The sequence below is a fragment of the Drosophila yakuba genome, chromosome 3L (assembly GCF_016746365.2).
Source record: "Drosophila yakuba strain Tai18E2 chromosome 3L, Prin_Dyak_Tai18E2_2.1, whole genome shotgun sequence".
NCBI classification, from domain to species: domain Eukaryota; kingdom Metazoa; phylum Arthropoda; class Insecta; order Diptera; family Drosophilidae; genus Drosophila; species Drosophila yakuba.
Window position 1 is genome coordinate 17,308,426 of NC_052529.2, and position 22,971 is coordinate 17,331,396.

Genomic DNA, 22,971 nt, shown 5'->3' on the forward strand with positions numbered 1-22,971 from the left:
TACATCCGTGGTTGCCAAATTGGGTGCCACCCTTCAGGCTCCACCTTCTGCCACACGAGAAATATTGCTGCGCCAAAATGTTTATTGCGAAAAGATTAATAAAATATGTACGAACTCAGATTGGCAGAAGAAACAAATCTAAACTTCAATGAATATTAAATGCTAAGGACATATTACTCATACAACCCGTTGTCTGCGTATAAAGAATTTGAATTAATCATTTTAATTATGGTTCTTGGGCGCTGGTTCCACATTTACTAAATGCCTTGTTCTAAACATAAACATCAAAGAATTTGTATTTTTGGCTTGAGGTAGGCTTACCGGAAAAGCAAAAAACAAATGGAATAAAGAACTTAAGACATTTTTAATATTTATTGCTCGTGTGCGAAATAAATCACTTGAAGAGGCAAATCATCGCTGCTAGTGGAGAAAAACCAAATGATTAATCATGAGGTCAATTCCCAGTGTGCCAGTGTAGTTTCAGTTGTTTATAAAACCGCTTAAATGCCTTTAAAGAAAAATCATTGTATGGCATTCAGTGCTCGATCAAGTGAATAAACCATTTCCTGGGAATTGGTTTTTTGCTTATTTTGAATTAAAAATCCATATCGGAGTGATGGAGAATAAATTATATTTATTTGATTGTTTTGCTCGATTTATAACATATTTATCTTCAATTGAGACGTGTTACCCATTAAAAATGCAGAGCTCCATAAATTCTATGAATATTTACCCTATTTAATAACATTTTCTGTTATATGCAATTCATATGTCGGCCATACTCATATGTGTGCCCGATAAGCAAATCAATATTTGAATAAATGAATTTGTATAGGCAAAGTGACCCAAGACTCAACTATGCATGGATGATCCGATGGTTTATTTGCCAGCGAAATGGCCAATGGCCACATGTCCACTGGACAAATGCATTGTGTGCACAGTATCCAGTATGGAGATCCATGTCTGTGTAGGTATATGACCTGCCATATAATATTTATCAGCCATTAAGTCGTACGCACACCCAGACAATTGTGGGGGATATCCAATGCCAACGACAACAATATCAGCCAAAATAAAAATAAAAAGCAAGCAGTGCAATAGTAATGGCCACAAATAAGCCAAATTATGGGTGGGTGTTGAAATTGAAAAATAGAAAAATTGTGAACTGTGAATTGCCGATTGGGCATTGTGAACGCTATTCCCGGGCGGTTATTGTGTATTTATGTGCACATTTAGCACAATTAAAAATTAACACACACATGGGGGAGTCGGCCGTAACCAAAGAAACATAGATACGACGATGGAGATCGCATCGGGGCAATGGGCAATATAGACTATAAACGAAACAGAAATCAAACAAAACGACGCCTTGGTCAAAACGCCGGCTCTTGAGGAAGTGGGCGAGCGTGTTTTTACAGTTATAGAGCACACACAGCTGCTCCAATCCAATGCCTACCTATCTTAGCCACTTAAGCGCGGGGGGCTCGGGGAGATGGGAGGGGCTGCCCCCTGGCGTCAACAGAAACACCGTGCACATAGAGAAAATTTAAATATTTGAAATAAGCCATTAACTTCACTATAAACCATTAACTCTTCCATGGCAAAATGGAGTTGATATTATAAGAAGTTATATTTATTTTACTTTTGCGGCTTTTAAATCAGTAGAATTATTTTGTTGGTCTGGTACTAGAACATTAATCATGCTATGTCCATGTTTTGTAAGATCAAAAATGTCATTAAAGATCCTTTTCTCTCAGTGCAGCAAACGTGACCGGTTGCCGGCAGGCAATGTACAACAACAAGACCAAACACAAGAGGCCGCGACTCAAGAAAAGCCTGCGGATGAAAAGGGGAAGAAAAGTAGACCATCAACACGAGTGTGAGTGCGAGTGTGAGTACGAGTACGAGTATGAGTGTACGGTCCATCCAATACTCACATGCGATACCTAACATTCGGGCACACACATAAGCGCTGCTTGAATGCCACCACACACAAGATCCACAGACGGGGTCACCTCAATGGAATACCTTCTTTTTAATATGTTTTTAATGTGATTTTAATATGATATCTAGTTGAATTGTGTTATCCTTGTTCATAAAGGATAGGATTGTATAGAAAAATTTGTTTAAGTTAAAAAAAAAATGTGAGTCTAGAAAAGATACGGTTTCAAACTTTAAGCATGCTCTAGAGGGCATAAAGTTACATAATCGAAAATCGCATTCATTTAAGTTTAAATGCTAAGTAATCCCTACACCTCTCACTTATTTTACGACACGAACGTTCCTAAGTTTCCCAAAACCAATAACAAATTAATAATGCTTTGGCAAATATTGTACAACTTTATGGAGGCTTTAGGTGCCATTTTTGTGACCACAACTGTGCATACATAAATAGGTGCCAAGTGGAGGCACGCATGACGCGAGCTTTGCAAAACTCTGCGCCTGCTATAATAGAGGTTTTGGGTGGCTGGGGGCTTTTGGGTTTGGGGAGTGCGGAGTGGTGCAGGTGGTGCGGCCTCTTGACTGTTTTATTTGAAAATTTTTGGAGAAAGGCCACATGGTTACACGAAGAAGTGGAAATGGCCGAAGCAGCGACTGCAGTTGCATTCCATTTTGGGCTAAAGACCCAAGTGCCGAATGCCAAAGGATGACGTATTTGGAGAGCTATATTATTGAACAATAAATGGTTCAGGAGAAGAAGGTTTACTTAACACACTTATTCGAGCATAGACAATAAAGACCTGGAAAAGCAGAGAACCCGTTTCGCCTTCATTGTTTTCTGTGGAACGTGTCTGTAGCAGATTAAATCCTTGGGTCATATGCAAATATTTTACTCTTGAATTCCCATACTCTGCCAATAGTGAGGTAAGCTTCTTGTGGAATTGTGGAACTTTTAATTATTTCTCCATGTTTTTTGTTATTTTTTTTAATTGCGCTTCCTGTCATACGCTCTCTTAATTCAGATTTTTAAGCCGAAAAGGGGAAACAAAGCATCCGCAATATGAATATAAGCCCCTTGCCTTAGGAGATTCATTTTAATTGAAGGGGCTCAATTTCCGATCGGCGTGCTTTGCCGAGTGAAGATGACGTCACCGTTCCTCGGCTTAAAGCCAACACAAATATTGACTTTAAGCGGGATTTGATGGTGGCGAGATGACGAGATTTGAAGGGTAATGCCGGCTTTTAGCTGCTCCGTCGCCAAGCAATTTATATTCGAAATGCTCAAACTGGATTTTTGGTGGGGTGTGAAGTGTTGGCTGGTGCGAATGATTGCCAAAAATTAAAGCCTAACAAGCTGACAAAAAAATATCTACTAAATACATCTAATGCAAATTAGGGTTACCGCAGTTCACAGCCAAAAAGAGAATCCACAAAAAACCACACAGCCAAAAGCATTTGGCATTAAAAAAACGACGGTAGTTAAGCCGAAATTGATGTCGAAAGTATATTTGAATGGAAAACGTCTAAGAATAGACGAAACGAGCCGAGCGTAAACTTTTTGTGTTAATAACATTTACGCCAGCTGTTCCAAAATAAACGAATTAAAGTCCAAATCAATTAAATTAATAATAACAACATTAAATGTGCGACACGCCCAGGCGTCCGAAAAATGATGAAGAAGGCAAAAAGAGGCGATAGCAGCCGAAAATCCGGTAGGTGGATGACAACGACACCACCTCCTCCTCCTGCACCACCACTACCACCACCACCTCCTGCCAGATGGAGGATGGCGTGGCCCAAAAAGGCGATAGCGTGCCGGTATTCCATTGCGCAAACACCGCCATGTGATATGACAGAGCCACCTGGCCATCCCCACTGCCCAGCCCAGTCCATGCCACACCACCCTGGTTTTTGAAAGGTGTGCAAGATGATATCCCACGCCCCACGCCCCCAGCCCCAACCCTCTAACCTCCCCCACTTTCCGCTCACTTCGCGCCACCACAAGTTTGGACACCACAATAGCACTTCAAGTCGTTCTAAATTCGATTTCTTATTTAAATTCAGAGCGCTCCGAACTAAAGAAATTAAATCATTCTTTATACTGTAATTAAACTGAATGATATTGATATTTTAAACTTAAATAAATATTGTATCTTTAGAAAAGTGATTATTGTTTCTAAAATATTTATTTGTTGAATATTTGTATTTTGATTTGTATTTATATTTTGTTAAATAATTCCAATATAAACCAATAATCCATACATTCATAGCACACAAGTTACTTACAAGATTTACTTCTAGAGCTGGTTTTTTCACCTCCGCTGTGCGAACATCTAACACTCCCCTGGGAAATATAACAAAGACACGCAACAATCTACGGAAAGGCCAGAACGGACACCGGAATATGACCGATGATTGGGAAGTTGGTAGAGGGGCGCCAAAAATTCGCCCCAGCCGAATTTCAAAAATGTGTTTCAAGGCGCGACGCAAAGCGCCATAATTTGCAGCTTGAAGCCATTTGGCCGCAAATTGACGGGCAATGAAAACTAATAATGCAATTAAAAACGTTGACAAAGTTGTCAACTGTCAGGCGGCAGTAACTAGTTAGCTGGTTAGCTGGTTAGCTGGTTAGCTGCCAGTTACCAGTTGGCAAAATGCGAATGTCGATTGTCGATTGCCGACTGTCGAGCGTTGGTCGCAGCTCGGCAAGTGCAAGGTTGTTTTTTAGTTTTTTAAAACGCAAATAATGCCGAGCGTAGCGTCTCCAAATGCAAATACATACCAAAGCCACTCGTGTGCACATATATATGGATTTCTATATACGTTCGCAGTATATAGCCCGGTATTTGGAAAGCCGCAGAGTGATTGCCTCGGGTTTCACAGTGTCAAAATATAAAGAACAGAGGGATGCAAGGCCAGCCATCCAAAAAAAAAACGACACTCAAAAATCGTTTTATCTGAAAGCTTTTTTTGATACTGATAGTTCGAAAGTGCTCAGAAAGCACTTTATAGATTCCGCTCTTTTAGTCTATTAAGTGCACATAAATTGTTTAATTAATGTCAGGGTATTCATTTAGCATATATAAGCTGATTATAGACATGCTGATTAAAGTAAAGATTTTCCTATCTGGATACAGCTAAACATCTTATCGTTCTTTGGTTACCGATTTATTCAATAAAGTTAGCAATCTTATCTAAATGATCCTCTTGCTGTTCAATCTGCGCCAAACCAAAAGCCGCAAAGTATTCTTGTTTATTGACGTGTTTATCAGATACCGATCATTACTTTGACAGCTATCTGATACAGCACTGGTAATTCTATATTTAAAGATTTCATTAAATTAATTCAGCTTCTCATGGTTTATCAATAGATTCCTATGCCGAAAACGCAGCATTGACTTTTGAACAAATTCTTTGGGGTTGGTTCGTCAGCATAATGATGATGACTCAGTTCTAGTTTTTATTCCGGACCAAACAGGAAAGCAAAAGCAACTGGTTGATAAATTAAGTGGCGACTATAAAGATCGCAATCTAACCAAACAATTATAATAAAAAATTCGCCACCTTCCGAAGCAATTAAGACAAAGCGCTCGAACGATTTAAGACTCGAGTTCCTCGAGTTAATCAAAATGTGTGAAGCGTTTTTTAGAGTGCACAGAAACGGAAAGTCAGCTGCAACAAAGTTGGCGACACACAAAGAACCAGAGGCTCCTCATCCCAAAAGGAAACAAGAAGGGCGATGATGATGCACCAGATGAGTCAGAACCAATCTGGAAATAAGAAAAAATATCAAAGGGCGACTTTACCAGCTAATGAGGCCTGGGCCTCACTTTTTTGGGGGAATACGAATGACTCAGTACCAGGATGAACCTAATCTAACATCTCTATAGGAAGTGAAGTATCCTCTAGATAAATCCGAATGGTAAAGAACTTGCAGTCCAAGCCAGGCTTTAGCTGCTAATGAAATTATTACGCTGGCCCTACTGATTATAATTATGGGACGGCTTATTAATGGAGCTCGGATTCGGATGGAGAATCTCGGCGGGTGATGATCTCATCGATTGCATCAGATTTCGCACGGCATGTCGTTTTATGTGGTCCGCAATTTTGTTCTCGTTTCTGCTCCCCCTTTTTTGTGTATTTTTAATGTGCAAAAGACATATGCAGAATATACAAAATTAGCTGTTAGCACGCCAACAGCCAACAGCCAACGCCATCAACTTCACAGCAAAAAGCGCTTTTAAGGCGAGCCAGCGAATAAAAAATAAATGTTTCATGGTCAATGCCATTGGAATTGGTTGCATTGGACCCTCACTCTTGACTGACAATCGTTGACAGCCCAGATATAAAATCGTATAAAACATACACAAGAGGCCCCAGACACAGGTACCCTCCAAAAAATTCGAAAAAAAATCATTGCGTGTGCAGCAAATTGATTGATCTGCACCAAAGTTGCTGCCAACTGTGGCGAATCAATCAATTGACGAAAATTCGAGAGCAAGGGAATCAGATACAAATATAAGACCCTCTTAATTTACAGCTCGTTTGACATCTCTATTCGAAATACTCAGAGTATTCAAAACATTTCTGGGCGTTGTCTGGCGACAGCTTTTGTGCGATCCAGATACATGCCATAAATAATACGATTTACATATGAATTTGTAACTGTTCAACATCTATTAGTATATGCATACATCACGCTCTCTGCCGAACAGCTAAATCCAGTTTCAAGCATTCCATTTTCGCCATTAATGAGGCTTCCCCACTTCAACATTGACCTCTACTCAAAGTCTGAGCGCTGAATTTTGAATTCGAATTGGTTAATGCAGCGTTTTTATTTCGCGTTTTTTCCTTTTGCACTTCAAGTGCCTCGAGTGACGTCAGCCGAAATGAGTGCGATTCGGATAATTTACAAAGTCAAACTACGAAATTATCTATAGCAGTATGGGAAGTACTAAACTCATCTTGTCGAATTGTAAGCCGTTTCATTCGACTTGAGAATAACATTTGGCAGCTATTTGCTTGGGTTGCTCGGTGGAATTTATTCAAATGTAGCTCAAAGATAAGATTATCGGACAATTTCTTAATATTTTAAACAAACAACAAACAAATTATATGAGTACACAAAATATTCAATCTTTTAAAAAAATAGACTTATTATTAGTAACGCATTTTAAAACGAACGAAACGTTTTAGGGTCAGTTATAAATTATAAATTATTTATTTTCTTCAATTCCATTAAGCAAATATGATGCAAAAGTATTATACTTTTAAATTATTTGACTAAAACCATAACTAAAATTGGCTGATAAGGCTCAAAATGGTTATATTGAAATAGACTATTTCCTGCTTAGAAATTTTTCATTGTTTGTATTTAATATAGCAACAGTGTTATTAAAGTTTAGGTCTAGCTTCCAAATTTAATATTGCACTTGCTAAATAAACACAGACATGGTATCTCTGGGCCGCCGGGCTGAGAACAGCGATTACCGCTTGCCAACGATATCTTATCAATGAAATTTCAGCACACTACGTAGGCCAGGGCCAATTTTTTGTGTTCGATTAGTCAGAGCCAAGAATAAAAGCAGACGCGGAAAAGCAAAGCCGGCCGATCGGCACGGAAACAAATCGCGGCACAGGTGATGGAGTAACGGAAATCATAATATAGAACTCAGGTGGAACGATTACGAGAAGGCTGAGAAGTCTGAGAAGGCTGAGAAGTCCCGAGAAGACAGCGATGACAGCGATATTTATTTGGCCGCGCATTGATGATGGCAATATATGTATGTATGTACATCCATATGTGTATAGGGTACAATTGGATCGAGTACGTATATATTTTATTGAACAAGGCACAGGCAAACAAACAAGAGAAGACTTGAAGGCGAAAGCCCAATTTGTTTATGTATTTTCCCGCCTGAACGGCAACGCAACACATTTGGGGTCGATTAATGGAAACACAGGAAGTTTGGGCCAAAACGCCGCGGGCCGTTAAATCGGCCCTACTCTTGGCCATATCTTCAGTCTATCTTTCAAAAACTGAACACTATACCTGATACCAATAACTACATATATCCATATCCACTCACCTTCTCGGCGAACTCCTCGCGCGGACGACGCGAAATCGTCGGTGTGGCACTCATGAGTTCCTTGGTCGGCGATGGTGTCATTATGGCAATTATACTCGTATCTTCCACCTCCGTCGGTTATCGCTTATGAATTGCACTTGCGGCTCTAGGTTCTAGTTACTAAAACTCACTGGGGACGCCTTTTCGTATTGCTTTCGTTTGGTTGCACTTTATTCTCTCGATATTTCTTCGGTTTTTCACTACTATATTTATGTGGTAGCTTGCGTGCTGCGAAGTAAATTTAATTTATAACAACTTTTTATCAGTTGGCGTTGCTGCTTTGGTCTATAAGCAAATTATTACGTAGCCGTTGAAAAATGTCGCTGGCGGTAAATTGTTTTTGCCACCTCAATTCGCTTTTGTTTTGGCCTTTTTTTAATTGCCGCTGGAAGCGGTGATATTTAGTGTTATACAGTGGACAGCAATTGGGGTCAATTTGGGAATTTATAAAACAACAATAGTTAACTGAAAATAATCATTTACTCATAGTTAAATCTATTCCTTTTTACTACTTTATTTGAAATTATTAGTTGAGTAAATGATATTACCAATTTCTTAAAAAATTCCATTCTCTCGTAATATTGAATCTTTGTTTAGCAAATATCAGAATAATCACATTTGTTCAACAATTCAAGTTTAAAATCGTTTGCCTTATTTGCTGCAAACCGGATGACTGGAAAGTGATTTACTTTCATTAAAATTGATCCGATATTTATGATAAGCAAAATCGGTACACTTAATATGGAAATTGAGACTGCGGGGGAGTACTTAAACTGGTATTCACTGTATTCCCAATCTATTTCCAATGAGAGTTAAAGTAAAAATGAGTCTGGAAGTTCGGATCATATGCAAAGAACGTTGTCATTGGACTATTTTTAGAAGTAGACGTCACTAACGAAAACAAAAAAAGGTGAACCGGAACGCTTCCAAAAGAATGTGGTTGTTGTTGTTGTTGCTGCTGCTGGCGAACGTTGATTGACCCCGAATATGAGAATGAGGAAGAAGAAGAAGCAAAGCCGGCCGGCCAATTAATTACTCGATTTGCCACTATTTTTTACTGCTTATTTTTATTTGATTTCCCCTCCCTCGCCAATTCGACCTTCAGCGTGCTGCAATTCTAATTGGAATTCAATTTCAGTAAGAAGAAGAAAGAAGAAGCAACAGTTTGTTGCAGGAGCCGCACGCACACACGCACACCAGCGAAGGCGCACACACACATGCAAGCACACATTTAAGCGCGGCTCACACGCACACCGGTTAAACTTGTTATCGGCCGCATGCAAGAACCCAAAAAGTACAGCAACAACAACAACACACAACTCTAGGCCAAAAACAAGTTCTGGAATATCAGCGGCAGCAACAACAACAACACCGCACTCGAGTGTTTTATTTTGAAACACGGCTTTTTCTCCTTGTTATTGCATTTTTGTGGTAGGTAATTTAGCCAGGAGTAAAAAGCAATGCACACACTGAACACTCACACAAACACACTATATCTCACTCGTTGCCGCGCAAACTAAAAACAAACGAAAGTAAATCAACGTAAAAACGAAACGAACGCGATCCGCCGACGCGCTTTTGGCTTCAGCTTTGGCTTTCAAAACACTGCGAAAAATACGAATGTTGCGGCTGTTGGCCAGTGTGAACGTGGCCGGCTAGCGTAAAAATACCAAAGGAACCAAGCCGCCAACTAAAAATACCAAAATTGAATAAGAGTTCGGAAACCGACTCTGTGGATACCCTTTAATATTAAATCTTTCAGGTATTCTTAATGCAGGATATCTAATTTCATAAGATAATATCTTATGTAATCCATTTTTTAGTAAATACAAAAGAGGAAAGAATTTATAGCTGTATATCTCTAAAATTTTAATATTCATCTGTGAAAAGCATTGAATCCAAATAAAATGACTAATAAAATGAACGCTAGGCGTGCATCAATTCGTTTATTGTGATTGGCACTAGTAAAGAAGTGATTCCGAGTAACTAACTGCCTGCATTCGGCTGCTCCACGCTCCTTATCTGCTCCTGCAGTTCCTGGATGTGCTGCTCGAACTTCTGGATATCGCCGGTGATCTGCTGCAGACTGGTCAGCACGTTCTTCAGTTTCTCGCCATCGATTTGGACCTCCAGTTCGCGGATCTGCTTGGTCACGTTTCCCGTGAGGGAGACGCACTCGACCAACTCGTTGCAATTGGCGTGGAGTTGGGCCAGGAGCTTGTATGCCCGCTTAGCGTGGAGATCATGCTTGGCGCTCTGGAAGAGCAGATCGTCCGTGTAGTTGAACTGGCGTTGCAACTGGGCACCCACAACATTGAGCTGCTTCTGCAGTTGCCGCGTGTCATCCAGAACTTTGTAGATATCTGCTCGTTGCTTACGGATATTCCCAATGAATTCGTGTATCCTGCGGGTGTACTCCTTGCGAGGTGCCAAGGACTGACTGGCGTTGCGCAGGGTGGCATTAAGTTCGTTGTGCTGTTGGGTCTTGGCCAGAAGTTCCTGCTCTAGTAGTTCGATGTTGTTGCGAATGCCCTGGACCTCCTGAGCCTCCTTGGCGGTCTTAAGTTTCTCTAGGTTTTCCAGCAGCGGTTTTCTGTAATCCTGCCACTGCTGGGTAAGCGTGATCCTTTTGCTTTGAGTGGACTTTAGTAGGGCCTCCAGCTTGGTCAGGTTCTCCTCAGAATCGGCGAGAACCAAGGAAGTGCGTTCGTGCAGTTTGAGCGTGGGCTGAATGCGACTGATCTCATCGCTCGCTTTTGTTTCCCGCTGCTTAAGAGCCGCAATGGCAACAGCATGTGCTTTGCGTTCCGCCAGCAGGGTTTCGCATTGGACTCGCAACTCCTCGACTTGGTCGCTCAGTTCTTGAATGGGTGAAGCATCCTCCTCCGCACTGGCGGGCGGTTTTACGGTAGGAATCGGTAGGGGCGGCGCTGGATCTTCGCTGGCCACAAAGGGAAGTGTTGAGTCCGGCAATGTCTGGCCCCACCTGTCCAGCTCGTTCTTGTGCAGCACCGAGGCAATTAGATCCGAAGAGGTGGAGGACGTTTGCTGGAAGAGGCTGGGCGCCTGTTGGTCGAAATACTGCTGCTGCTCCTTGGAACGCTCCTCGGGATTGGCGGATGGAATGTTGAGATTGATGTTTGCTCGAAATTCAATGCCCAGACTACTGCAACCAAGATATTTGCGATTGCCCACGGATCTGGCAAACTGTGGCACCCAGGGTGTCTTAAGTTGTTGGGCGAGCTCCTTGCGGATTTTTCGCTCTAGGAGTTGCCTGTGACTCAGGGTTTGCGACTTGCTGCCACCGTCCTCCGTGCTTTGACGCTCTCGCGGAAGTTGTTCGATGAGAAACATCAGCAACCGCCGCAGTTCCACGGCATTGGGATACAAAAAAGTCTGATATCCAATATCGCCGCGGTAACCGCTATCCTTGCATCCCTGCGCCAAGGAGCTGGCCACTCCGAAGCGCTGGGCCATCGCTCCGCCGGGAAGGGTCCGAGGAAGCTGCAAGTCTGGACGGATCTCCGCCAGACAGCCGGAGACCGCTCGCACCACCTGTTCCGGGGTGAATCCGGACAGTTCCTCCGTCGGTTCGATGGCCGCGTCCACCTGGTGCAGCTGGTGCATGATTATCTTGTCCACTTCGTCCATGATTCGCTTTATTTACTATTTATTTTCGCATTTTAATGAGAGTGTTTTTTTTTTGTGGCTCTCTTGTGACAGTCACAGCGATACGTGAACAAAGAGGTCCGGCAACGTTAGCGGTTTTCTCAAGCCGATGTGGCAGCACCAGTTTGATTCAAAAAGTAATTTAATTTGTAACAAATTTTTGTTTCATTAATTTACAAATGCATTATAAGTGACCTATTTAAACTCCATTGTTAAATTCGTTAAACGCAGCAGAAGCGTTAAAATTTTAATAAAATACATTTTTCAATTTTTTTTAATTTTGACTTGACTCGAACATTAACGTAAAAGTAATACCCTAGAAAAATTTATTTTTTATGAATAACTCAAAAACATGCAATCCAGTTGGAGAGCCCCAAACATTAATACAAATTTGGTAATGTTTGAAGGTATTTTTGTGACACCCCTTCTTATTTTTCACATTTCTATTACTGTCCCCTGAAATTTTAACCCTGACACGGTGTCTTAACGTCATTATTTTATAACCAACCCTTTACCCGTGATTGAGCGAAACACTTGCTGATATTTTTTATAGCAGACTGGGCAGAAAATCGTCTTTGCGGGCACGCAACCACAAAGTCTAATTGAATTTGGCCAGCACCGCAGAATGCGATATAAACGGGGCATCGCGGTGATTGGAAACAGTTCAGCCCTGTGGCGCACACAGAGCGAAACGGGTAGCGGTTAAGGCGTATCGGTTAGGAATCGGTACGGTATCGGGTTAACCGGTATGGAACCGCTGTGCAATGCCAGTGAACCGCCTCTCCGCCCGGAGGCGAGGAGCTCTGGCAACGGGGACCTACAGTTCCTGGGATGGAATGTGCCTCCGGATCAGATTCAATACATCCCGGAGCACTGGCTGACCCAGTTGGAACCGCCCGCCTCTATGCACTATATGCTGGGCGTCTTCTACATATTCCTCTTCTGCGCCTCGACACTGGGTAATGGCATGGTCATCTGGATCTTCAGCACATCCAAATCGCTGAGGACACCATCCAATATGTTCGTGCTCAACCTGGCCGTCTTCGATCTGATCATGTGCCTCAAGGCGCCCATCTTCATCTACAACAGCTTCCATCGAGGATTCGCCTTGGGCAATACCTGGTGCCAGATATTCGCCTCCATCGGCTCCTATTCTGGCATTGGAGCAGGGATGACAAACGCGGCCATTGGCTACGATCGGTATAATGTGATCACCAAGCCAATGAACCGGAACATGACCTTCACCAAGGCGGTGATAATGAACATCATCATCTGGTTGTACTGCACGCCATGGGTTGTCCTGCCGCTCACCCAGTTCTGGGATCGATTCGTGCCAGGTGAGGTTTTTGACCCATTCAAATGTAAGGCTAGGGATTTTAAACGTGTTTATCTGTGCTTAGAAATTTTATTTATAATGAGATTCTTGGGATTTCTTATTGCTTTTGCTGTGAAGGGTATGCCAAATTGACTTACATATATAAGATATTAATAATAGATGCGATGAAAATTATACAGGTAATTTTGGAGATAATGGAGGGTGTTATCAGACAGTACTGCTTGGAGGCTTAGTTTGCCACTGGGTTCCATCGTGAGGTAGAGGACTCCTAATGTGGGGCGAGAAAAAAGTGCAGAGGCCTCGTTTTCCCATAAAGGCCATAAAGTTCCTTCGCAATCCCTGATTGTAACTACGATCATTCAGCGTATAGAACGTGGTATTCAGATAAAGGGCTGGTATCTGATACCCCAGCATTATGAGTGGCAGAATGCAGGCATATAAGTTGAAAATAAAACTTATGTTCAGTGCTATTGCCTCGGAACTAGTCGGTTTAATAACCATGATAATGTGTGCAATGTGAAGTATCACATATTGCCTCCGCATGTCTTCATTAATTAAAAGCAGATGTATGTGTGTTGCCAAAGACAAAAAAGATCCAATAAGCATGTACATTGTAAACCAGAAAAAGTACCTTTGAAAGAGATTTGGGTGAATTTACAATATTATCGCTGTCATAATTACCTGTAATTATTGTGGCCAATGCAAGTCGCCGTGAAGATGCAGTGATGGTCCCGCCTCAAAATGCAGCACTTACACAGTTTGCAGTGCCAGGATCTCGGCTGTTTTAAGAGGCAAACGAGGTGGCTTAAAATTATTAATATATTTTTTAAATACGATGCCTGTTACTCCGCTAGTTAGAGTGCGAAGAAGAATTTTCAAAATTAAGTATCGATAGAAATCTCATAAGTGTTGGCAATGTAAATCTTTTGGACGGTTTACCGACGTTTACATACGGACGGACAGACGTACAGACATACGGACGGACGGACAGACGGTTATGGCCAGTTCGACTCGGCTAATGATCCTTATTAAGAATATATATGCTTTATAGAGCCGAAAACGGCGTCTTTTTACTTGTTACATACTTTTCAATGAGTAATCGTGTGCTATCCGCACCTCCACATTTCACAAATGCTTTTGCGTGGAGATACAGATACTACTACTTACCGGCACAAGCATCTGGCAGTGGTCACAGAAGTGCCACAGGTGCTCCTCCTCTGGTGACGGTATCTGCCGATCCTTGGGCAAGGAAGTCACCGCAGAGGAAGTGCGATGACAGGCAAGCATATTTCCCAGGAAGTTGTAGACGATGAACAGTGCAATAAGCCAGGCGATCTTGAAGAACAGTCCATTGGGGTCGTAGATCATGGGCAATATATAGAACATTTCCAGCGAGAAAAACAGGACGGTTCCTACTAAAACCAATCCTATGGCGGCGGGATGCGCAATATTTGCAAACCGCTTCGGATGGGCATTAGCTATGTACTTGCATCCAGTCATCATGAAGCACATGGTTATGGCGTTATAAAAGATATAAGGTATACGAGTATTAAAGAAATATGAGTTTGCAATTTTATTCTGGGGCTATATTTAAAATAGGCACGTGACAAGTATCGAAATGAAGCAAAGATTGTCAATAAAATTCAAGGGATATACCTCCTATCTGGTCGTTTAGGTAATCTACGACATAATTATTTGGTTTATTTTCCTAAACATTATTCATGTAACTAATGATGAAAACCCAGATTTCCATCCACGCCTTATATACATCTTAAAAAAGCCTAATAACAACTACATTTAAATTCGTTGGGCCAACTTGGCACATAAAATGTATTTATTCAATATCATTTATATAACACGCTAACGGCTACCGATCAGGGACGACAACCGATTTATAGGGTAGAAGAGATACGGTGGGATTAGTGGCTATTCCCCTGCACCTTCTTAATGACCACGTTCAGGGCGAGATTGCCGTCCTCAGAAAACAGTTCGACGGTGGACTTGTTAAGCACCAGAAAGTCCGCGTTGGTGAACGAGGCGAAGCTCTCCCGGATTGATCTCGGCTTGGACTGCCAGCGGAGAGTGCGGTTATGGGCCTCCAAGGAGATATTATATACGAATTCGGCGGCATCCCGCATGGTTCCGATCATTCGGCAGGCGGTGAAGTACTGCTGACAGCCCTCCCCCAAGTGGATCTTCTCCAGCGAGAGGAGGAAGTGCCGGCCATGGCAGGACTGCACCATTGTCCAGTCGAGGGCACCCTCTAGATTCACATTGGTGGCCAGGAAGATGATGTCGTTGCCCTCCATGGTGATCACGTTCTCGTGCGAGCTCATCAGGTGCTGGTATACGTCCTTCAACGACCCCTGCCAGGAGCACTTGTCATCCGGATACGGGCAGAAGTACGGGCGCCAGTCGCAGTCCTCCTCGTGGTTGCTCTTTTCCGCGTAGGAGAGTCGCGCCCTGCAGCCAAAGTGCGAGTGCTTGCAGGGAAAGACCAGCTTGGAGGCCACCTTCTCCATGGCCAGGCTGCGGATGTTGGTCATGGATACTCGGCAGACGGGGCAAAGATTCACCTTCGAGCGGCAGGAGGAGCAGATCAGGTGACCACGTGCACACTGCATAATGGGCGGCATCATATAGCCAAAGCACACCGGGCACTCCAGCAAAGAAATCAGAAAGTCGTCTGAGGCACCACTGCGTATCGTGTCCAATGGCCCCTTGGCCACAATTCCCGACTGCACCTTCTTTCTGGAAGGCACCAGTTCTCCGGCGGCTGTTGTATCCGGGGATTTCCGCGTGACCAGCACAATGTGTGTCTCCTCCGGCGGAATAACCAACGCTGGCGCCGATTGACGACGAGTCAACATCTCAACGGATGCTGTTGCAGTTGCAGTAGTCCTTTGGGGATTAACCCGCTCCGGCCGGGATTTTAAAAGTGGCAGTGAGTTACCAATAGGCATCTGTGCTTCAGGTAGCAATCAATGCGCAAACTATTATTTCTTAGACCTAACAACCAAACGATTGTGTAAAAGAAAAGTGCCGATACAAATTTTTGTTTACTATTTCCTGAACACTTAAATTTGGTTTAAAAGGAATAGAAAAAGATTTCTGTACTAAAATATAACGAAGCTAAGTGTACACGTAGCTACTTTTACTTCGGAGCCTACTTAGTAATACTAACAATTTATTTAGATAGCCCTTCGTTGTGCAAACGGAAATACCATTTAAAGAACACTTAAAAGATAAACCCAATTACCTCGAAGATAATCCAAACTAAATAGCTAATAACTGATTTGAATCAAACAGTTTACATAGTGGCGCGGTTTTTTCTTCGTCATTCAGCTTCCCAGATTAATTTCAATAATTAACGAGCATTGTTTACTTTTACTAATCACGTTTATTTCAGTTTTGTAGTTTTGTGTCTGTGTGAGTGATCTCATATGGTAGTGGCGCGGTAAATCGGCGCATTAAAAGCTAATTACGGTGCAGATGCTTAAAATCATTAATTTTTCTTCCGTTTTCGATTGGGAAACGTTGGCCGAATGGAAATCAAAACCAAAACATGAGCCAAACCGGGGAGATCGTCTAAACTAGGTTGGAATTTAAACATTAACATTGCTTTTTACGTTTAGGGGATGGGAGGGAAAATGGATGGAGGGAAGGGGCAACTGTCTTTTTAGCATTGCGAAAAAAATTGTTTTCTTTTTTTTTAGGTTTTTGTTATTTTTTGATGGTTTGGCATGAACAAAATTGCGGGTCGCAGTTTCGTTTAGGCTGCAACTTTCAAACAACTCTCGAGTTATTACAGATTATCGCTATCAAATATTACTTTTCTTTGTGGTTTCGCTTTTGCCGCTATTGTTATTGTTATTAGGTTTGTTAATTTCGTTAAACTGTTCGTTTTACTTATTACCATTTACAAGTATTGTATAAAATAATTTACATTAACTAAACTAGACTTTGCAGTACATGTTCGAGTGATGAGTGACCTCCTCGCCTTCCTTGCTGTTCTGTTCGTTTTGGTGAGTGGGTCTGTGTTCCTAGTGTTCACTGTAGTGGGTGGTGGGCACGTGGGCACGCGCAGGCAGCTCTGCTCCAGGTGTGTGGCCCTTACGAACTAAATTAAACTAAAGCAGAACCACATGAACTAACAAAACGGGTAACACTGAAACGTTGAAATATAGTAGTATGTGCGGTAACTGAAAAATCATGTCCTACAACTAGAGTACCAATCGAACCGATTAGACATACAAACATACAGGTCAGCCTCGATTTTCGCATTCGACAAGAAACTGCGTTAAATAAATCCGTGAAATTTTGCCAAGAGTATTGGACAATTTTCAGCAAGTGAGTTGATTTACACACCGTACAAAAATATGAAATTACGAATTTTTAATAAACTTATGCCATAAGTACTTAACAGCACTTAGCAATAGCTTTAATACGCTTTCCATTTCGTGTTGGAAATTTGTGTCTTATACAGTTTTAAATCCAAACAACACAAAAAAATTTAGTACAATCATTACAATTTAAAAATCAAAGAAAACTTTGCGATACCGTGCCGAATGTGATAATCGAAGCAGCCCGATATTTCCATAGATTTATATACATATGCATGTAAGTGGCTCCTAGAATAGAGAATCATTTTTATAAAACAACTCTGCAAAACTCTTTCTTCTTAATCTCCCGACTCACAATCTGTCCATGAGTTAGACGCCTGATGCGAACAGAGGGCTATAAACTATATATGTATATGTATCGGAATAGTAAACACAAAATATGAAAGAACTCGACGAATTGACAGTGCGCTTAGACCAGAGATATGGTCACGTTGATGCCCAGGTTGCCATTGTCGGCGAACAGTTGCGCAATCGACGTGTCGAACACTAGGCAGTCCGAGTTGTGAATCGCGGAAGCCACGCCCTCGTGAATAGAACGCGGCATTGCCTCCCAGGTGAGCCGGCGTCGGTTTCCGTTTAACTCCAGGCGGTAAACGAAGTTCTCCGCTTCCTTGCGCGACCCAATCAACTGAACGATGGCAAAGAACTGCTGGTGTCCGTCGTACTTCTCCTGCTTCTCCAGCACGAGCATGAAATGGTGGCCGAAGCAGGACTGCATCATTACCCAGTCGACGGCGCCGGGCAGGTTGATGTCGGTGGCCAGGAACACGATGTCCTCGCCCTGCAGCGTTGTGATGCTCTTGTGCGACATCATCAGATGCTGCATGACTAGGTCCAGCGGGCCCTGCCATTTGCAGCTGGCGCCCGGGCACGGACACAGGTAGGGCCGGCACTCGCACGTCTCCTCGTGTTCTGTCTTTTCCGTGTAGACCAGCGAGGCGGTGCATCCGTAGCCAGAGTGCTTGCACGGGAACTTGACGTTCGAGGCAACCTTCTCCATCGCCAGGTTGCGGATATTCGCCAGCGGGCCACGGCAGGTGGGGCAGCAGGTGAGCTTGGAGCGACAGGACACGCACACCAGGTGCCCGCTGGAGCACTGCAGGATCGGCGGCAGCACATAGTCAAAGCACACGGGGCATTCGAACAGCGAGGTCAGGTCGGCGGACATGCCCGCATCACCGCCACCGGCGGACGACAGCGACGAGCTGGACGACGAGGATGTGTTGGCCGAGGACGTGTTGCCGGCACTGGAGGATCCGGTCGAGGTGCTCGTGTTGGTGGCCACTCCCGTGGCACCGGCTCCTGCTGCTGCTGCTGTCGGTTCGCGGCGCTTCGGGTTGATTTTATTGGACATTGGAAGGGTTCTCGCGACGGCACGAATGTGTCTACAATTCTTCTGGGTCCCTGCAATTCTCGCCAGGTTCAGGTTCTTCGCCCCTCCGGTGGCTTCGGCAATGGCTTTCTTGTGCTTGTGGCTAAAACGAGACCGAATCACAGGTTGATGAGTAATGCGGCCAATTTAGTCATAGAAAATTTATTTTTTTTTGTTAATTTTGTTCGGTCAGTGATAAGAAACTCCAAAAAAGCAATAACCTACAATACGATATACATATCCGACCAAAAATAGATCTTTGTTTGGTGGGAAAGATATCAGGCTTAGTTCATCCAAAAAGAACTTATAAACGAATAATAAACTTGAAAAAAGCTGCTATAAAGTTCAACATATGGTATGTGCTTCTTATCGATTTTACGCCTAAAGTTCGGAACGAACTATGGATTTCAATGTTCTCTCCTACGGTTTTACCAAAGACATTATAATATTATTATAATGTCTTTGGTTTTACCCACTGGGACTTGAGTAACAGGCGAGCTTTTTTTCGGATAAAGTAATAAACTTTCCTTTGAATTGAATTGACTGCAGACAAACAAAATCTACTTGATTGATAAAAAAAAATGTAGCTTAGGAGCCTTATTATTTTGAAAATTGTTCATAAATATCACTACTTTTAGGCACCCAACGATCAAGGGTAGTTCGCACATCGATTTTCGTGCCGCTTAATAGAAAAGCCACAGCGATTTATCAAACCTGACCTTAACCTTGCCGTGGATTCCCAATTGTTGTCATAACCGAAAAAAGAAAACACACGCATTTGCGTGTATGGGAATTGCATTTAAGCAATTACTTAAAGCGGAACGTATCGAACCAGAGTTGGTCTTCGAAAGTAAAGACCCAGCCCGAGGTCGCCGTCACGTCTCCGGTCGAAATGAAGGCCCGATTCCGATTCCAGCTCCGAGCCCAAGCCCAAAAGCCTCTTGGCGGCACGTGTGGAACGGCGCAAATATGTTGGCTCTTATCAGGCGGAGCTGACGGAGCCGACGCTGATGGACGGCCATTAGGGACGTCGACCCATTGCGGGATTGTAGGATGGTGGGTGTCGTGCCGGTTGTAATGGGTGTGGTTCCACGGGTTTGTCCACTTTGGACAGAATGGGCACATATGAGTGCGAACAATCCGCGTTGGGTGCTATTGGTGCTGTGGTGCGTTTATGAGATAAATATCAATATATAGATATATATTTTTTCGTAATTGTTTCACTCTGGTGAACAAACATTACTTGTTTTCTTTCCTTAACCGGAATTCATATTTATGATAGCAAATTTGAGATAACTTATGTATATATTTGTCAAAAAATTAGATCACATGGAATATTATAATGGTGTGTCAAAAATGTTCAGAAAAAATTGTGTGGTTTCGAAAAAACAAACCCTTAAATTAACATTGAACTGAAAAATAAGCCTTCAGGTTTTTTTAACAATATTTTTGAGAAAGTTATTTCAACTTTTCATATTATGAATTTCGTAACTTCGCCCGCATAAACGTATAATCGTAAGCGTAGGGCACGCAATGAAAAGTGCGTAACGTAACAAATGCAACGGGGAATTGTGGGAGGAGGGCGGCGGTACAGGGTGGCAGCCGCGGGGAGGGCAACACACACTTACAACACAGACACAGATCGCACACACATAATTAACAGTTCGTTTACGTTGCGTACCGTTGGAATCGTTCATACGGGGTAAAAATGGTAATTGCCACAAAAGTCATAGCCATGAATATAATTAACTTGGCTTCTGCTTTCATGAGTTGCAAAATGGTAAAATAGAAAACGTAAGTTGCGGTGCAAAGCGAAATGCGACTATCTTTTTTTTTTTTAATCCGCCATTAAGAGCTGCTAGGCTGCAGTATAAACAGCAACAACAACTGCGAAATACATAATCGTTGATATGTAAACTTACATGGCAGGCTGCCTCCAAGAAATTGTGCCGAGGTAGTGGTGCCCCGCTGCGTTGGTGTGTGTGTGTATGTTTTATTTTTCTTGTTATTTTTTTGTTTCCTTTTTTATCAGTCAGCCTTTACGGCCATGCACACACACGCACGCATACAGGCAGCATGTGTGTGTATATATCCTAGGTGCAAGTTCCGTTTTTTACGTTGCTATTTGTTGTTTTTTTAACTACATATATAATCAATGCAGGTGGTTTTGCTACTGCACACGCACACTGGGAAAATGGAAAAACAGTTTTGATTGCTTTTCGCCTTTTCGTTCACCTTGCACCGCACCGAAACTCGAAATTCAGGCGTGAGCTAATTTCATTTGGCTTTTTATCTAATTTTCTTTAACGCGACCCGCACACACACATTTATTCATATTTAGCTTTACTTGTTATTTTTGCCTTTTCTGCCTCTGTGTTGCTGCTGCTGTTGTTGTTGTTGCTGCACAAAAATAAATCATTTGCATTTACACACAGCAGCGAAATGGGTTTTTTTTTCGTGTGTCTCACTTTTTCTATATTGCGTTCTCTGATCGCCGAACTTGGCGTTTATTGCACTTGCACTTGCGCGGTGTGGAATTCAGTCTTTTTCGGCATTTTCCATGTACGTTGGGTGTGATGCCTGCCTTGGTTGGTTTATTAATTAATTTACTCTACTAAGTTTCTTCTAATGTCCGCGTCGGTTGCAGAGATGGAACCTAAATCGTCGTCTATTCGATTCAAGATAGTCGATTTCAGGCAATCGACAACATCGATGTGCCTCTTCTCTTGTTACTATCATTTACTGTTATCGAGTATTTAACAGCCTTGCCACTTTTTGTCAAGTGAATTAAATACCTTTTAGATTACGACAAAACGAGTCTAACCCATAAAAGATTATTAAAGGATAAAAGTTGTGTATATAGTCTTAATTCTACTGACAAATATACCCTAACTTTTAAAATTATTTTATGCCATGCATTTTTAAATAAGTCAAAAATAAATAACATTTGACCCTTTATAGAATTTGCAATCAAACAAGATATGCAAATTTATAAAAATGAAATGGAGCTATCGATAGGCGATATCTTGGCTTTGTTTATTACGTTTGGCGGTAGTTTTAAATGCATGCGAACTACATAGTTTTGACCACGAAATTAGAGGAAACAAATTTGACTTGAAAGAAACTCTTGTTGACTTTCGCAGAAGAGCAATGCTGTGTTTTACGGATATGCAGTTCTCAAATATCTTAATATCAAATAACCCAATAACCGTTTTTATTTTTATGTATTTCCAGAGGGCTACCTCACGTCCTGCTCCTTTGACTATCTTTCGGACAACTTCGACACCCGGTTGTTTGTGGGCACCATCTTCTTCTTCAGCTTCGTGTGTCCCACGCTGATGATCCTTTACTACTACTCGCAGATCGTGGGTCATGTCTTCAGTCACGAAAAGGCTCTAAGGGAGCAGGCCAAGAAGATGAACGTAGAGTCGCTGCGCTCCAATGTGGACAAGAGCAAGGAAACGGCCGAGATTCGGATAGCCAAGGCGGCTATCACCATCTGCTTCCTATTCTTTGTATCCTGGACGCCCTACGGCGTAATGTCGCTGATCGGAGCATTTGGGGACAAGAGTCTGCTTACACCAGGAGCCACGATGATCCCGGCCTGCACCTGCAAACTGGTGGCGTGCATAGACCCATTCGTCTATGCCATAAGTCACCCCAGATACCGCATGGAGCTGCAGAAGCGCTGTCCCTGGCTGGGAGTGAACGAAAAGTCTGGGGAGATCTCTTCTGCGCAGTCCACTACCACCCAGGAGCAGCAGCAGACCACGGCGGCTTAGAATCAAGGATAACTCTACTCTCATACAACTGATCATGTAACACGAAAGCCTGGGAAAAATATAAAACACCAAGAACGAAACAGTGAACAATTAATGTTATAATTTGTAGTAAAACATTCCTGAGTTTGAAATAAATGAATAGTAACTTATTGCAAACGAATTACAAAATTAGTCAGTTTTTTATTTGGGCTTCGGTTCTCAGATGCCATAATATTTCTACTTTTACCTATCTAATGTAACTATTTATTCTATATTGTTGTTTCGTGTATGTTTAAAAAATTGAACTCTAATACTTAACACATTTACACAGTTGCTTGAAAACTTTTCACTCAACTATTAA

The 22,971-nt window shown here is 42.4% G+C and overlaps 6 protein-coding genes across 7 annotated transcripts in view; 1 reads left to right on the forward strand and 5 right to left on the reverse strand.

The window, feature by feature from the left end:
* LOC6534389 (four and a half LIM domains protein 2) overlaps positions 1-9,678 on the reverse strand; it is a 57,507-nt gene extending 47,829 nt beyond the window's left edge. Inside the window, exons 1-2 of the mRNA XM_039374571.2 lie at positions 9,551-9,678; positions 8,031-8,297 (exon numbers count right to left, since the gene is read on the reverse strand). Of these exons, the coding sequence (XP_039230505.1) occupies positions 8,031-8,111 (81 nt within the window). The 5' untranslated portion in view covers positions 8,112-8,297; positions 9,551-9,678. The remainder of the gene's footprint in view (positions 1-8,030; positions 8,298-9,550) is intronic.
* Positions 9,679-9,972: 294 nt separating this feature from the next.
* On the reverse strand, positions 9,973-11,800 carry LOC6534393 (coiled-coil domain-containing protein 22 homolog). The gene has a single exon (XM_002095035.4). It carries the CDS (start codon positions 11,718-11,720, stop codon positions 10,056-10,058), a length of 1,665 nt encoding a protein of 554 aa, XP_002095071.1. The 5' UTR covers positions 11,721-11,800; the 3' UTR covers positions 9,973-10,055.
* A 593-nt stretch (positions 11,801-12,393) lies between these two features.
* On the forward strand, positions 12,394-22,791 carry LOC6534394 (opsin Rh4). Its single transcript, XM_002095036.4, has 2 exons — positions 12,394-13,075; positions 22,084-22,791. The coding sequence occupies exons 1-2, from the start codon at positions 12,487-12,489 to the stop codon at positions 22,629-22,631; spliced, it is 1,137 nt and encodes a 378-aa protein (XP_002095072.1). The 5' UTR covers positions 12,394-12,486; the 3' UTR covers positions 22,632-22,791.
* On the reverse strand, positions 13,113-14,699 carry LOC6534395 (probable palmitoyltransferase ZDHHC24). Its single transcript, XM_002095037.4, has 3 exons — positions 14,242-14,699; positions 13,756-13,853; positions 13,113-13,705 (listed from the first exon to the last, which is right to left on the reverse strand). Exons 1-3 carry the CDS (start codon positions 14,584-14,586, stop codon positions 13,282-13,284), a joined length of 867 nt encoding a protein of 288 aa, XP_002095073.1. The 5' UTR covers positions 14,587-14,699; the 3' UTR covers positions 13,113-13,281.
* On the reverse strand, positions 14,877-16,248 carry LOC6534396 (probable E3 ubiquitin-protein ligase sinah). The gene has a single exon (XM_002095038.4). The coding sequence runs from the start codon at positions 16,035-16,037 to the stop codon at positions 14,994-14,996; it is 1,044 nt and encodes a 347-aa protein (XP_002095074.1). The 5' UTR covers positions 16,038-16,248; the 3' UTR covers positions 14,877-14,993.
* LOC6534397 (E3 ubiquitin-protein ligase sina) lies at positions 16,455-21,524 on the reverse strand. 2 transcript variants are annotated; one of them, XR_005561326.2, is made up of 3 exons: positions 20,772-21,524; positions 17,773-18,952; positions 16,455-17,705 (listed from the first exon to the last, which is right to left on the reverse strand). XR_005561326.2 is itself a non-coding variant. In XM_002095039.4 (2 exons), exon 2 carries the CDS (start codon positions 18,829-18,831, stop codon positions 17,887-17,889), a length of 945 nt encoding a protein of 314 aa, XP_002095075.1. In that variant the 5' UTR covers positions 18,832-18,952; positions 20,772-21,524; the 3' UTR covers positions 16,455-17,886. The 2 variants fall into 2 exon arrangements, 1 of the variants encoding a protein (XP_002095075.1); XM_002095039.4 differs by having other exon boundaries at positions 16,455-18,952.
* Positions 22,792-22,971: the final 180 nt, after the last annotated feature.